The sequence below is a fragment of the Carya illinoinensis genome, chromosome 4, assembly GCF_018687715.1.
Source record: "Carya illinoinensis cultivar Pawnee chromosome 4, C.illinoinensisPawnee_v1, whole genome shotgun sequence".
Lineage (NCBI taxonomy): Eukaryota > Viridiplantae > Streptophyta > Magnoliopsida > Fagales > Juglandaceae > Carya > Carya illinoinensis.
This window is the reverse complement of record NC_056755.1, coordinates 12,013,422-12,028,820: the sequence shown is the minus strand read 5'-3', so window position 1 is coordinate 12,028,820 and position 15,399 is coordinate 12,013,422. Positions and strand designations below refer to the sequence as shown.

The 15,399-nt window shown below is 34.7% G+C and overlaps 2 protein-coding genes across 2 annotated transcripts; one reads left to right on the top strand and one right to left on the bottom strand.

Annotated features, from left to right (window-relative positions):
* Positions 1-1,228: 1,228 nt before the first annotated feature.
* On the bottom strand, positions 1,229-4,459 carry LOC122308163. Its single transcript, XM_043121348.1, has 5 exons — positions 4,252-4,459; positions 4,064-4,137; positions 2,887-3,013; positions 2,466-2,780; positions 1,229-1,661 (listed from the first exon to the last, which is right to left on the bottom strand). Exons 1-5 carry the CDS (start codon positions 4,366-4,368, stop codon positions 1,389-1,391), a joined length of 906 nt encoding a protein of 301 aa, XP_042977282.1. The 5' UTR covers positions 4,369-4,459; the 3' UTR covers positions 1,229-1,388.
* A 3,318-nt stretch (positions 4,460-7,777) lies between these two features.
* On the top strand, positions 7,778-9,937 carry LOC122307053. The gene is made up of 2 exons (XM_043119668.1): positions 7,778-9,225; positions 9,301-9,937. The coding sequence occupies exons 1-2, from the start codon at positions 9,175-9,177 to the stop codon at positions 9,850-9,852; spliced, it is 603 nt and encodes a 200-aa protein (XP_042975602.1). The 5' UTR covers positions 7,778-9,174; the 3' UTR covers positions 9,853-9,937.
* The last annotated feature ends 5,462 nt before the right edge of the window (positions 9,938-15,399 follow it).

Genomic DNA, 15,399 nt, shown 5'->3' with positions numbered 1-15,399 from the left:
GGTAACTACGCATGCAGCTTTTACGCCACTATGTTCAAACGCACTTTCATCTCCCGTAATTTGTCAATTGCGCCGGGCATGTTTAAAAAAGGGTATGTATCCTCGTGGCCTCCTTGTTTTTTCGTACCCCCGACCCATCGTACAACTATAGTCAGTTTGGATGCAACTTTGATCGGAAGAATTTGATTGTCCAGATGGGATCATTTTGAAAGAGTTGGATCATCAAGGTTGGCCATAGATAGATCGATTCAACCAGAATGCACATAGCCACGCCGAACAAAAGTTGAACCAACATTTGTGCATTCCAGTTAGGCTACTAAACATATGTTACAGAATTCTGCAAAAGAAATCATATTGAATAGAGAAATAAAGTAGCAGGAACAACAAACACACAAGATCATCTGATAAGAGGGATCGGATGTGTGCCCATTGGAATTGCTGAGCTTGGAGTTGCCAGGAAGGATGGATATTGAAAGTCTCATGAGGTGTGAAGAAACAAGGATAAGAGACGAATCAGAGGATCAAAGTAGTCGAAGTGTTTGAACAGAAAATACCTGAGTTTGGAGGTGCCAGGGAAGGACGGTGGAAGGGATCTTTGGTATCTATGGGCCCAATACATCTATAAACCTAATACACCCGTAAGCCCAATAGCCTATGGTGGCCTAGGCGTAGGGTATTTACTAGATAATACCACTGCTATATAAGAAAGGGATCACTGCAACTAATAAGAAAAACCGTTGGAGATATAGGCATGGAGGATGGTTATCTTTTATTTCGATATTTCTATAAATAAATAGCCTATATAAAGTAACAAATACTCGCCTTGATTTTACTTCATCTTCTACATACACTTACCCTCGTATTATTATCATGACTTTGGTATCGGAATGTCCCCAAGGCAACTAGTGCTGCCCTTTGTTCATTGCAGATCATCCGTGTGGTTAGAGGTGTGAAACACGTCCTTCACATACAGATATTTCACACGTCCTTCTCATACAGATATTGAAAGGCTCATGGGGGATATGATGGGATGATAGACGAATCAGAGGATCTAAGTGGTTGAAGTGTCTGAACAGTAAATAGGGGTGGAGTAGAAAGTGGTGAGGGAAGCGTTCATTGGGCTTATTTTTCATCTCCTTCCCCGTTCTTTATAAACCTGAACCAATAATGTTTTGATATTGACAGTCAAGAAGATAGAAATAGTACGGTTCCCTAAATTGTCACCTGATTCACAAGAAAATGGATAGTGGACATAACTGAATGTTAAACCCTAACAATGTATTGGAATAACAATACTCATTCACTCCAAAACCTTCAATCTTACAGTCCTGAACTTGACACAAAAGTTCATGAAGGGATATGAAGAAAGCATCATGCACTGATATTATTTAAACCAAGGCAATGCTGCTCTCACCACCAGGGGGCTGGCGGACACCACCAAGATAGTCTCTTGACTTTGCCTTGCCATCAGCAAAGATGTCATTTCCACTCATTTCTCTCAGCTTAGCCGTGCTCAGTGGCTTTTCAGTGGATCCTGGAGGAACATCTCCCTTAAAAATATCATTGCCAGTCAGCTCTGCAAACTTCTGGTTATGTATTTTTTTTGCTGTCTTGATATCTGGTTCTTCACTAAACATGATATTACTCTGACCACCAGCAGGCTATAAAATTGATAAACAAAGACAAGAATTAGTTTATATAGCTGAGAGCCAAAGATGCGAAAATTAGGGAGGAAAAAAAAGAACACATCAATTTGAGAAAAATTTTCAAGTTCAAACACCTATAAAAAAACTTCCAAGTTCAAACCATCAGCCTACAGATAAGTATAAAAGTTTAGCGGAACTGCACAACTGGAAGGCTACATCGCCTTCATACTTTGTGCCTGAATATGTTATTGATAAACATCATCATAAAAGCCAGAAGAAAACAAAAAATATTAGACAGAACACTTGATGTAGCCTTGCATCTATTCAAAGTAGTGCTAGAAAGAAACCATGGAAATGATGCAATTTGGCAATAATATGGATAGGATGACAAAAAATGAACCTAAAAGGGAAGAAAGAAATGCCAGTTAGGAAATCAAGCGATTATGATAAAGAAAAGGTGTTCAAGTATAACTTTGAACTACTTTAATACATGTCTTACATCCCTTGAAATAATGCATAACTCAAAAGGATTCATGGTGGTTATCATATGATTGCAATTGAAATTATTATCAAAGGATGCCATTCTGACCTCATAAGCTTGGAATTCAGCTTAATTTGATTTCAAAACATTTGAAATTTAGGAATGCCTAAAATTTGACATTCACAACTCAAAATTAGACCCATCCCATAAAGTTATCCCACATGGTGTATTAGAAAAGGTGATAGCAGTTAGCACAACGACAACTGTGAGCTTTTCCACCAAATTATGAACTATAAAGACAATAAAATATTCTCTTTCATGCCAAAAAGAGTACTCACATTGGAAACTTTGACAGACGTTCGAACATTTCGAGGTGCAGGTTCCACCACGTTTCTGGTTTCTTTTGATTCCATGGTGCGTGCAGCAGCTACTGACCGAGGCACAATTTCGGGAGGAGGGCCAAAGATGTCGTGTCCACTGAGCTCCTTGGACTTGGCATTTGATGTATGCTTCTTACACATTTTGTCCGACTCACTTTGCAATGTTCCACTTAATTCACGCTGCTTTGCTACCTCAGGGAGAGAAGTAGGCTTCTTGGGAGAAACACTCCCTTCAGCACTGAATGAGATTTGACTAATTCCATTCATTGCTTGCTGAAAGTCCAACCATTATAAGTAAGAAGGAGAATAGCCAACATGATGGATTTCTGATGCAAGATGCTCATATTTTACAGTGAATGCAAAGAGATAAAGTAAATACCTGATAAGTACGCAGCCCTGTTTTGTTATGATTAGCAGCATCGTATTCCGATGCAGCATCTTCATTTTTTCCAGCAAATATACCACTACCAGTGATTTCTTTCAATTTATACCCGGAACATGGCTTCCTGAATGAAGCACATGAAACAGTTCCAACTAGCCTTAGATAAGAGACAGCCATTATATGAAATCATGCTTACAACAGACCATGCGATGAGAACCCTAAATGATGTAGCCATAAGATTGATTATAGCAACAAAAACTAATAATACGTTTTTTATTTTTGCTTTTATTTATTTACTTTTTTTTTTTTGTATCTCTTATTTTGTCCCGATCTCATCAACACCTTCTTTTACTTATCAAAAATAAAAATGTCCCTAATCCCACCTCACATAAATGGTATGCCAATTCCTCTTAGCAATGGAACTTGATTTCTCAGCTTTGGTCCATAAAGGAGTTGCATTTGAAGTATACATGAGTGATAGTGCTGAACTACCAAAATAGACTCTAAAGTACCTTCTTTGGGCTTTTAGCCTCTACATCAACAATCTAATGAAATTTAAGTTTGCCACCCTGCTACAGACAAGCTATTCTTCATATCAATCTTGCTTTGCTAGTGATTTTGATAAGCGGACGTTTTACCCCCATCATCGGATTCAATAGCTTAAGAGCATTCTCAGTGAGAAACTATGAGTCAGGCTAGAGGTTAAGTCTTAAAAGATCATCCATTCTCATATTCTTCTAAGATGCAGTTTCTTCACGCTTGGAAAATGTTTGTATGGGAGAGCGGGCTTTAATCACGTTTACATTTCATTTTCTTTTTTTCTCTTAAGAGATTAATCAGAAGAGAAGCCTCAGTATAGTATCTAAAACCGACCAGGAATATCAAAATAAGACTAAGATTCTATCAATCGCATAGCTAATATTTTCCATGGACCAGAAATCAGATCAAAGCCAAGAATGCATCAGTTAGATCTGAAACTTCCATCAGAGACAATTACATAAGAGGTCATATTTCGAATGGAAAAGAATCGAGAATCACAAAAAACATGATGCATGCAACGAAATCCCAGAGCATATAATTGCATTGTAAACCACTTTAAGAGTGAAAAAGAAAACAAGTGAATGTCAACGAGAGAAGCTTTAAGCCAAAAATAGAAACTAGAAAGGGATCTTACTTTTTCATGAGGCTCTGAGCTTCTTCGTCTGTCAGCTGACCTCCGTGGAGGACTTTGCTGATTCGATCGGAAGGCTGAAATTTGAAAATGAACACGCAAACCAGATGTCTCGATTAGCACGAAATGCTGCAGAAGTGAGAAGAAAGAAGCAGTATATTCGTCACAAGAGAAATTAAAGAGGCAACTACCTGGTGAGAGCGAGCGCCAGAGACGGTGGCCGAAGAATGGGAAGGAGGGACCTCGGACCAGGTGAGCAGATCGGCAGTGGACGTGTGAGGCTTCCTCACCGGTGTGCTTCTCTCCATTTTCTGTCTCTCTCTGTCTGCGTGGTCACCAGTTTTGAGTTTGAGATATTTTAAAAAGATGTCGACGGATAAAAACCTTGGACCGTTTAAGCGGTAACAGATCCTCTCCGGCTCATTTATATATTTTGTTTTGTTTTGTTTTGTTATTTTTTTTTAATATATTTTGTTATTTGATTTCTTTAATATACAATCTTTTTTAAAAAATTACAACCATCTAAAATGGGAGTCTACAGCCAGGGACGGATATCGTAAGTCATTTATTTTTTAATATAATTTTTTTTTAAAAAAATTATAATATTATTAAAAAATACTTTCTTAATTATTAAATAAAAAAAATACATATCGAGATATCCCGTAAAATCCTCAATCTGGAAGAGTAGCAATTCTCTATTTCATATTATTGAAATGGTTTCATCAATTAAAATAAGTCTTTTATAGGAAAATAAAGAAGATTCTTACCATTTTTTTTTTTGTAACTTATATTAATTGGTGTATATTTATTTTTGAGAAACTGTAACTTGCTGTTCCTTGATTTCACACAAAATAAAAAAAGAGTGTCTTTTACTTCTTTTTATTCTCTCTTTGCATGTCGGTTGATCATCCATGCTAGGACTAGCATCACACCATCTGTCATTTGTGGGTTTGGCTTATATTCTGTTAAAACTTTCCTATATACATCTCGTTTGAAAACTGAATAGATAACTGACCAAACAAGTTTACTTTTTCATCATTCTTTTAATTTTGTCCATTCACTTTCCGATAAGATATATTTAGAAAATTTTTAGCCCAAGGTAAGCCAAGTCTTTCATCCGTCAGCATTTCTCATCTTTTCTTCTCTGTAGACAATCACGTGTGCAAAATACCAAATCATATTAAAAATAAAAAATAATTAGAAAACAAATAACTAAAAATAATTTAAAAACAGTTTATTTTAAGGGTAGAATTAATGCATATTGAAACTTTTGAATATGCTTCCCATGTCATTTTTCGGGAGCTTTGATCTCTATTTATAAGTATAATTATAGAGGTTTAGTTACAGTAAAACTACATATAAACTAATGCTATCAAAAACTATCTGTCGTTATCTTTATCCTTTGGGTTTGAATTTGCTGCAGAGTCATTTGAATTTTGAATTCCTTGATCATCATTTGTTGAGTTGTTGCATGTGGATTTAGTCTTGGATGATTTTACAACTGTCTCAATATCCCCCTGCAAACTCAACGGGAGGTCCCTAACATTGAGGTTGTCTCGTAATGAAGCAAACCTGGTAGTTGGTCGAGCTTTTGTGAGCACATCAACAATCTGATCTTTGGAAGAAAGGAAATGAACAAAAAGAGTCTTACTGGCAACCAACTCCCGAACAAAGTAGTAGTCTATTGAGATGTGTTTGTAATGGGAATAGAAGAGAGGATTGGGTGTAAGGTATGTGGCACCAATGTTATCGCACCAGAGAGTTGGTGGTTGTGATAGGGAGATGCCAAGTTCAGTCAACAAGGATTGGAGCTATACGATTTCAGCAGTGGTGTTGGTTATGGCATGATACTCTGCTTCTGTACTGGATCAAGAAACTATCGTTTGTTTCCTAGAACTCTATGAAATAATGTCAGAGCCAAAGAAAAATCAATAACTTGTTGTTGATTGGCGGTCATCTAGGCAACACACCTAGTCGAAATCTGAGAAGGCCTGAAGAGTAGTTGTTGAAGATCTGCGAAGCAATAAACCATGATGCATTGTTTGCCGAAGATGCCCGAGGATACGTTTGATAGCACTCTAGTGGTTAGTAGTGGGTCGATGCATGAATTGGCAAATTTTGCTGACAGAGAAAGCGATGTCTGGTCCTGTAAAACTACGGTACTGTAGAGAACTAACAACAATCTAATAGAGTGTATGATCTGCAAATGGAGCATCTTGTTGGGAGAGTGTTAAAGACGAAGACATGGAAGAGGATATTCCCTTAGCATGAAGCATGCTGGTCTTATGAAGGAGCTCGGTAATGTATCACTACTCATAGAGAAAAAGACTAGACTCATTAAAGTGGGCCTTAATGCCTAGAAAGTAATGTAGCGGGCCTAGATCCTTAAGTACGAAGGAATTTTGTAAGGCTTTAATCAGCTAGGCTATAAGCTGTGAATCTGGATCTGTGATTAAAATGTCATCCACATAAATAAGAATAAAAACTACTGATGTGCCTTGATTATAAATAAATAGAGAAGTGTCTGATTTGGATCCTTTGAAGCCCAATTCTAACAACAGAGTTGAGACGGGAAAACCAAGCTTTTGATATTTGTTTAAGGGCATGTTTGAAGTTGCGGTAGGAGGTCTGGAAAGTGCTTAAATATCATTAAAGTACTTTAATAATAAATATCAAATGTTTGGATATCCTATATAAAAGTACTTTTTAGGTCCTAATAAGTTAAAAACTACGTTGGAGAAAAAGCATCATTTTGATGCTTTTCTACCAACGTACTTTTCATCATACCGAAAAAGGTGGTATAATAATGTCAAAAGACTAAAATATTTCTATAATTTTTAGTAATTACATGTTTTAACCTTTTCATTCCATAACTCTCTCCCGTTTCTCTCTCCTCCCTTTAATGGTATGTTTAGATGCAAAGCATGTAGCTCCCTTATCTACCTGCATACAATCCAGATTTTTCTACCCCCTTCAATAGTTTAGAAAACGCAAATAAATCTACCCATCGCTGCCTTCAAACTCATCATTGTTATTTCTGATATCTACCTTTGTTCTGATAGCTAGTTATTTATCATTAATATTTGCTGTTTTTTTTTTCTTTTTTGTTCTTTCACTGGATACAGGGTATATTCCTATAGCATCTTTAGGAGCTTCTCCTCCTTTGGTGTTTTGAAAGCATGATAATTTCTAACTAATCTTTTGTGATTTTTTTTTCATAATTTCTTCTTTCAGATTTTCGAACATAGAGAGAGAGTCCAGCAAGAACCTATTATAATACCTTTGAGAAATTAGCCCTCAATTACGAGATACCCAATAATTCAAACTAAGAAAAGCTTATCTTATTTGAAGATTGATTTTTATATTCCTTCACTCAACAACTCGGGAAAAGTCTCCTACTAATCCGATTTTGTAGTATCATTTTCAAATTTGATTTCTACAACATACACTTATCACTCTATAATCTAGTTTCCTTCTTAGTACAACCTCCCTAGGAACGTCCAAAACTACCAGATAGATTCTAATCAATTTCCATCCTACTGAAACTCTGTCTCTCCTCATACACTAGTTATATATAACACCCACATGCCACTATCTCTATGTTTCTCAGTGTGTGTGGTGTGGAGTGTGAATGCATTTGGTGGTATTGCTATTTGTGAAAGTTGAGTTCTAATCTTCCATTCGCAGTGGGCATCATCATTGGAAGGGTTAGCTGGACTTTAGGTATGATGTAATTGATATTATTTTTCATTTATTTGTTATTTTTTAGAAGACTTGTATTAAGATTTTCTGTTTTGTATTGATAATATATCATTTATTTGTGTTGAGAGTATGTATTTTTTGTATTGAGAATATGTCTTTATTGCATTGAGAAGGTGAACTCCTCTTTTTAGCTAGTCGAGTCTCTCTTGATTTTGTATCTTTAATTTCTAGTATAAGCATAGAACCTATTAACTAAACTAGTTAAGGATAGAGGCAGAATACAAACAAAGGATAGGTCATAATTTCTCCCAAGTCTAAACTAGTAACTAAACTAGTACTATTTCTTTTTTGGACAATATTGCCTTCTCCAATCTTGGCGCATTAGCATTTCATAATTGCCTAAAAATGATGATATAATGGAATATGCAGTCATTAGATTACAATATCATCTGAAACAGAGAGATCCTATTGGTTGCTAGCAAGTACAAGTATGAAATATATTCACGTTAACCATGCTCATTTCAACTCATGAATAAAGAATCCAATCAATGGTGGCTTATCAGTACCAAAAATACAAAGAAAAAAAAAATAGCAGCACAATAATCACTCATGTAGATAATTACCTAAAGCAGTGAAAAAAAAAATGGAAGAGTCATTTTAGTTAAGGATGATTCACATTCTACAAGAAGCAGTGAACAAAGCATGTCAAATCAACTTTTTATGTTGTTGCAATGTGAAATTTAATTGGGCAATTAATTATGATGATTCTACTCGAGGGATCTAATAATATAGATTAAAACCTTCTATTTCAATCACGCCTAGCAAGACATTAATAGAGGTGCTTAGGAAACATGAGTGCTTGTGGATTTTTCATTATAGTTGACTGTTGAGTTTCCTATGCATTACTTAAATTCTCACTTGTCAGCTCATTCTTCTGTACTTCCATGTCTTTCTAGTTCTTCAATAGTTTATTTTAATAAATGTTGGGTTTCCTTTGCAATTACGTTTGATTTATTTTCTATTATGATTATGTAAAGATTAAAACCTTTGTTGTATCAAATTTGTAAACTTACTTCTATACTTTTCAGCATATAACAAATATGTCTAACAAAAATCAAAATAATGTTGCTGCTGCTACACAAATACAAGATAGTCAGATAACCAGATTAATTTGGACAGATAAAATGAAAGAGGATTATGTAGACATATGCGTTAGTGAGATTCATGCTGGTAACCGTCTAGGGACCCATTTTAATAAGGTGGGGTAGAAAAATGCGGTTAATAAGTTTAGCGAGAAAGTTGGTAAAGAATGTAACTACAAACAACTTAAGAACAAGTGGGATATTTCAAAAAAGGATTGAAACATTTAGACGAAATTAGTTAGAAAAGAAACTGGCCTTGGATGGAATCCGATGAAGAAGACAGTTGATGCTACAGATGAGTGGTGGGCAAAAAAATTACAGGTACTATGTTTTCACCTATTTCTTTTCTATATAATCAATTAATATTTACTAAAACTGATTACATTGCACATACAGGAAATTCAAGAAGCAGCTAAGTTTCGGAATGCAGGTTTAGCTCATATTTCCAAGTTGGATATAATGTTTAGGGGTATAACTGCAACTGGTGAGGGAGCTTGGGCACCATCCTCTGTATTGGGTTTTGAAGATGCAATAAGATTTGATCAATATAATGATGTATTGTTAGAGTTAGAAGAGATTGATGATTCAGATGACGAATCTGGTGATATTCAAACTAATTTAGATACTCAGATGAAAGAAAATAAACATGTTAGTCCTGTAGTCCAAGATAGGAAAAGGAAAAAAGGAACTCAAATATTTGATCAACATTTCACACGTCTTTATGATGTACTTGAAAAGCGGATTGCAACATTATCATTCGATAAACCTGGTCGTAGTATTGACGAGGTTATGGCTGTTGCACCGGAGTTAGCTGAGATAGAAAATGACTATGAGATTTTTAGGGATGCAAGTGAGGTACTCCTTTCGAAATCACATAGAGAAATGTTTATTGCCCTAAAAGACTCAACGTTTCGGATTGATTTTATTAAACGAATGAAAAATAAATGAAGTCAATATTGACTATTGTGATGTCATTTTAGGGATTCATTAACAATTACTATTTTCCGAATGATTTGTAATGAATTATTTTAGAGGTTGTCGAGAATTGATTTTTTTATTATATTTTTTGGGTGAATTTTGACAATATTATTTTAGTGATGATTATTCTTAAGCATTGCAACTTTATTATTTGTTTTTTTTTTAAGTGGGATATTTTTATCTTATTACAGACATGGAGAATAATGGTCACAATACTGAACATTACATAAGTGATGCTGATAATGGTGAAGAAGAAAAAGAGGATAATATTGACTTTGTGATAGCATTACAATTAATGGTGGCTTCTAAATATTACACAACATATATTGTAAAGGAACCTTGTAGGACCTCTCTACATATAGGTCATAAGTTTGTTATGGAGATTCTAAATGGTCATTATGATATATGTCATCAACAATTTAGGATGGAAAAAGATGTATTTCATGCTTTATGCAAAGAGTTGAATGAAAGATATAACTTAACTGGTACTCGAAACATAACTATCGAAGAAATGGTATGAATTTTCTTGATTACATTAGGTCATGGGTTTGGGAATAGAATGGCACAAGAAATATTTCAACATTCGGGAGAGACTATTAGTAGACATTTTAATAATGTATTAATGTCTATTTCACGAATGGCGGTTGACATTATCAACTCCATTGATAGGGAATTTAAGGATATTTAAAAAAAAATTCGTGAATATGAGAGATATTGGCCATACTTTAAAGATTGTATTGGAGCTATTGATGGAACCCACGTGCCAGTTACTATTTCTCCAACAAAACAAATTCTATTTATTGGTAAAAAAGGCATACCTACTCAGAATATCATGGCAGTTTGTGATTTTGATATGCGTTTCACTTTTGTTTGGGCTGGATGGGAAGGGACAGCTCATGATGCACGTATTTTTATAGAAGCTATTCGAAAAGAGGAATTGCGCTTTCCACATCCATCTAAAGGTTTGAATTTAATAAGAATGACATTAATGAACTTTAACTAAATAATAAATGATTTTTGCATTACTTTTGATTTATTATCCTAAATTATATGCAGGTAAATATTACTTAGTAGATGTTGGATATTCTCATATGAATATGGGGCCATACAGAAGGGAACGATATCATCTACCAGATTTTCACTGTGGTTCTCGACCAATGGGTATGCGTGAAATATTTAATCATGCACATTCATCGCTTAGATGCACTATCGAGAGAACATTTGGAGTTTGGAAAAATAGATGGAAGATATTGAATCATATGCCAAATTTTCCTTATGATAAGCAAGTTAAAATTGTTGTGGCGTCTATGGTTATTCATAATTTTTTTAGAACTCATGCATTAAAGGATCTTGAGTTCAAGCCATATGATGAGGACGAAGATTATCTACCTCCTAGAAGTATGAAGGATGAAGAAGTAGAAGATTACTCAAGTATGCAACAATCAGAGATATCCAGTGAAAATATTATGAATATTGAGCGTGATTATATTGCTCTTTCACTTATGCAAAGTTGAAGAGATTTTTTTTTTCATTATAATTACTAAAACGCCTATTAGACTATTTTCGTTGTTATTTTATTATAAATCATTTTATTTCTATCAAGGATATACCCTTTTGTATCATTTCCACTTCAAAAAGTGTTTTTTTTAATTCATTTTCAAATAAATCTAATATGTTTGAAAGTACTTTAGACTTACGGATCCCAAACAGTAAATATCTTTTCAATAATAGAGCTTATTATATTAAGCTCTAAGCTATAAGTCTTAACCTAAAAGCAATATTTTTCACCACAATCCCAAACATGCACTAAGTCCATAGAGCGATTTCTTTATGTGACAAACATGATTTGTGAAAGAAGGATGTATAGAACCCAGTGGCTGAGTCATAAAAACATCATATTCAATGAGACCATGTAAAAATACATTTTTGATATCAAGTTAGTGAATATGCCAATTGGAAGAGACAACCAATGATAATATAAGTCGAATTATAACGGGCTTAATAACTGGACTGAAAGTCTCACCAAAATCGACCCTTCATGTTGGTGATAGCCTTTGGCAACAAAGCGGGTCTTGTATCATTCAAGAGAACTATCGGCCTATCTTTTAATCTTAAAAATTCATTTGCAACCTACAAGATTCATCTTGGGCCGTGGCGAAACTAAAACCCATGTGCCATTCTGGAGTAAAGAAGTGAACTCATTCATGGCTTTGAGCCATTCCAAATGTTTTGAAGCCATAGTATAGGATGTGGGTTCCACGAGGCCTGCGCTGGTTGTTTCAATCAAGTGGGCCTGTGAAAGATAAGCAAGAGTTCCATCATCAAGCTGTTTGGGCTTAAAAATATGACTCTGTGACTATGTCCTCATGGGGTGAGTTGAATCTGGTCGTGGTGGTGCTGCATGAGGGGAAACAGATTATGTAGATACTGGTGGAGAGGAAACCGAAACTAGTGGAGGCAGGGAACGATCTGAGAGTACATTATTGGCATGTGAGGTTGGAGCTGTTGGATAGGGAGGGAGAATGAGTATGGAGGGAGGTAAACTTGAACTTGCATAAGGGTTATAATGTGTAGTAGATAAAGAAGAGTTAGAAAATGGAAAAAGGATTCATTGAAAACGACATTCTATGAGATGTATAGACGACCAGAAGTGACATCCAAACATTTGTCCCCTTTATGAGAATCTCTATAACCAAGAAACACACAAAGATTAGAGCGATAGCCAACCTTTTAATGATTATATGAACAAAGATGAAGCCAACAAGCACAACCGAAGGTGTGGAGGAATGAGTAATCAGGTCTTTTATGATAGAGAAGTTCCAGAGGAGATTTGTCATTGGTCACAATGGATGGCAATGTATTAATAAGATATACCGCAGTGCAGAAAAAAGCATCCCAATATTGTTTTGGGACAGAAGAGGAAACTAAGAGAGTGAGACATGTTTCTACAATGTGTGACGCCTCCAAATTCCGTTTGGGATCGGACGGACATTTGAAGCATCGAGACATGCAACACAAGGTTACCTGCCCCCGTTCATGACATATAAGATGCAATATTCCTAACATGCATCTAAGATTATGCAATATTCGCAGCGGATAATTTTTTTTCTTTAGCAATACTATGCACCAAATTGAAAATATCCCAAATGCTTAAAACATACTTCATACATAAAGACCCATTGAGTAGATCACAACACTAGTCCAAAACGGTTATGATCCAAAAAATACTAAAGATGCAACTCCATTGTACAAATAGTAATTTACGTTAACTACTATATTAAAAGTGACGTCGCACCGTCGCTTAGTCAACTGTGTCTAGTTGATCAGCTCATGATTCTCTTTCAGGTCCTATAACAAGATCTACCATTCGGGGGGAATGGTAGTTGAGACTACCAAAGTGAGATTTGATTACAAATCTCAGTAAGTTAACAAAAAACTTCCACACAAGCTAATGATGCATGCATGACAGTAAAAGCATAAATGTATAATCAAATTCATAAGTAATTAAAGCATAACTTGGCGTACAATATAGCATAATTGACATAACTTAAATTGAAGCATGAACTGAACTTGACTTGACATGAACTTGATCTGAAACTTGACTTAACATGAAAAATACATACTCCACAGTTGTTGTGGCCCCATGTATTCTACACAAACTTGACTCAACATGAAAAATACATACTCCACAGTTGTTGTGGCCCCATGTATTCTACGTGTAAATACATACTCCACAGTTGTTGTGGCCCCATGTATTCTATACAAACTTGACTTAACATGAAAAATACATACTCCACAGTTGTTGTGGCCCCATGTATTCTACGTGAAAATACATACTCCACAGTTGTTGTGACCCCATGTATTCTACACAAACTTGACTTAACATTAAAAATACATACTCCACAGTTGTTGTGGCCCCATGTATTCAACGTGTAAATACATACTCCACAGTTGTTGTGGCCCCATGTATTCTACACAAACTTGACTTAACATGAAAAATACATACTCCACAGTTATTGTGGTCCCATGTATTCTACGTGTTACAATTGCTGTGTCTCACGTAGTGTATGCGTCACAATTACTGTGACCCTATACATAAATAATCAAGATGAAACGTGACTGGAATACAAAATGACTGAAGCCCTGACGTAACATAATGTGACTTGAATATAACTTGAAATACATGACCAACTTGAGATAGAAATATTTCGTAACATTGCATAACATATAATAGACAACATATTTAACATGACATATTTGCAACAGTGAATATTACATGACTTGACATACATGTAATAGATGGCATACTTAGCATGACATACTTGTAAGGTACAGTAATACATGACAGAATATATTATATAACAGATAAAAATTGACGACAGAATAAATTCTGTATAATAGACAATTACGTGATAACTTGGCATGGCATGACATATATGATAACATACATACATACACTGTAGTTCCTTTACTTAGCACACATACACAGTAGACTGCTAGTAAGTTAAAAGCTAACTTACCTCGATCTCCGCGTTTCTTATAAAACTTCAAGTGCGAGCACGAGGAACTGTAATTAGTGATTCTAAAAGTTAGAACTAAATCACTAAATATTTGAAATATGTAAAATACTAACTTAAAGAGTAAAATTTTTATTTTACTCTCTATATGTGGGAAAATGACTGTTTTACCCATAACTTAAGGATTTTGCATACTAACTCCAAAAGTTTCTAAAATTTACATTCCTCATGTAAATTTTGTCCTAAACTTAAATATCAACTCAGAAAAATTTAAAACAAAACACAACTATGAAGAACACACTATGGCCGAAACATCCATAGGACATTTCCCTTGATTTTTGTTGCAATTCCTTCCAACTTCAAAACTCATGCTTAAACCAAAATTTTGCAACAAACATCTTCCAATCCTAAGTTTAAAACCATACTTAAAACATCCATTTAGAAAAAGCTAATAATCAATACCAAACTTTTTTGTAAAAAGATCCAAGCATTTGAATCACAAGTTTTGACCTTAAATCAAAACATCTCCAAGAATTTCAAAAATCAAATCTTACTTCTAACATATTCATAATATCATCCTAACATCAACCATGCTTTAAATCATCAAACTAAAGTCACCAAAATCACAAAATAACATTTGGAGTTTTTGGTTTTACACTTATTCCAAAAACAGAAACTTTTTCCTCAACTAGTTTTGATAAATCTCTTGATCTATGACTTATAAATATATGATCTTCAAACCAAACCATACATGGTTTAAAAAGATGTCCTAAAACATATATAAGCTTCTAATTCAAGATCACATGGTTAGAAATTAACCAAAACATAAATTTAGCCAAGAATATCCACACTTTGGCTTATCTGAATATCTCTTTGCATAAAATTTCATATCTTTGAAACTAACATCAAATATCTTCAAAATAATAATATAACATGTATATAAGATGTTTAGGATCCTCCAATAAAATTATCAAAGTCATTAGAATAGGTTTAGACCACC

Coding starts and splice junctions, on each gene's coding strand:
- LOC122308163 (XM_043121348.1), bottom strand. CDS start 4,368: ATGGAGAGAAGCACACCGGTGAGGAAGCCTCACACGTCCACTGCCGAT. Junction 3,014..4,063: donor GCTCAGAGCCTCATGAAAAA/GTAAGATCCCTT, acceptor TGCTTCATTCAG/GAAGCCATGTTCCGGGTATA. Junction 1,662..2,465: donor CGTCTGTCAAAGTTTCCAAT/GTGAGTACTCTT, acceptor TCAATTTTATAG/CCTGCTGGTGGTCAGAGTAA.
- LOC122307053 (XM_043119668.1), top strand. CDS start 9,175: ATGAAGAAGACAGTTGATGCTACAGATGAGTGGTGGGCAAAAAAATTA. Junction 9,226..9,300: donor GGTGGGCAAAAAAATTACAG/GTACTATGTTTT, acceptor TTGCACATACAG/GAAATTCAAGAAGCAGCTAA.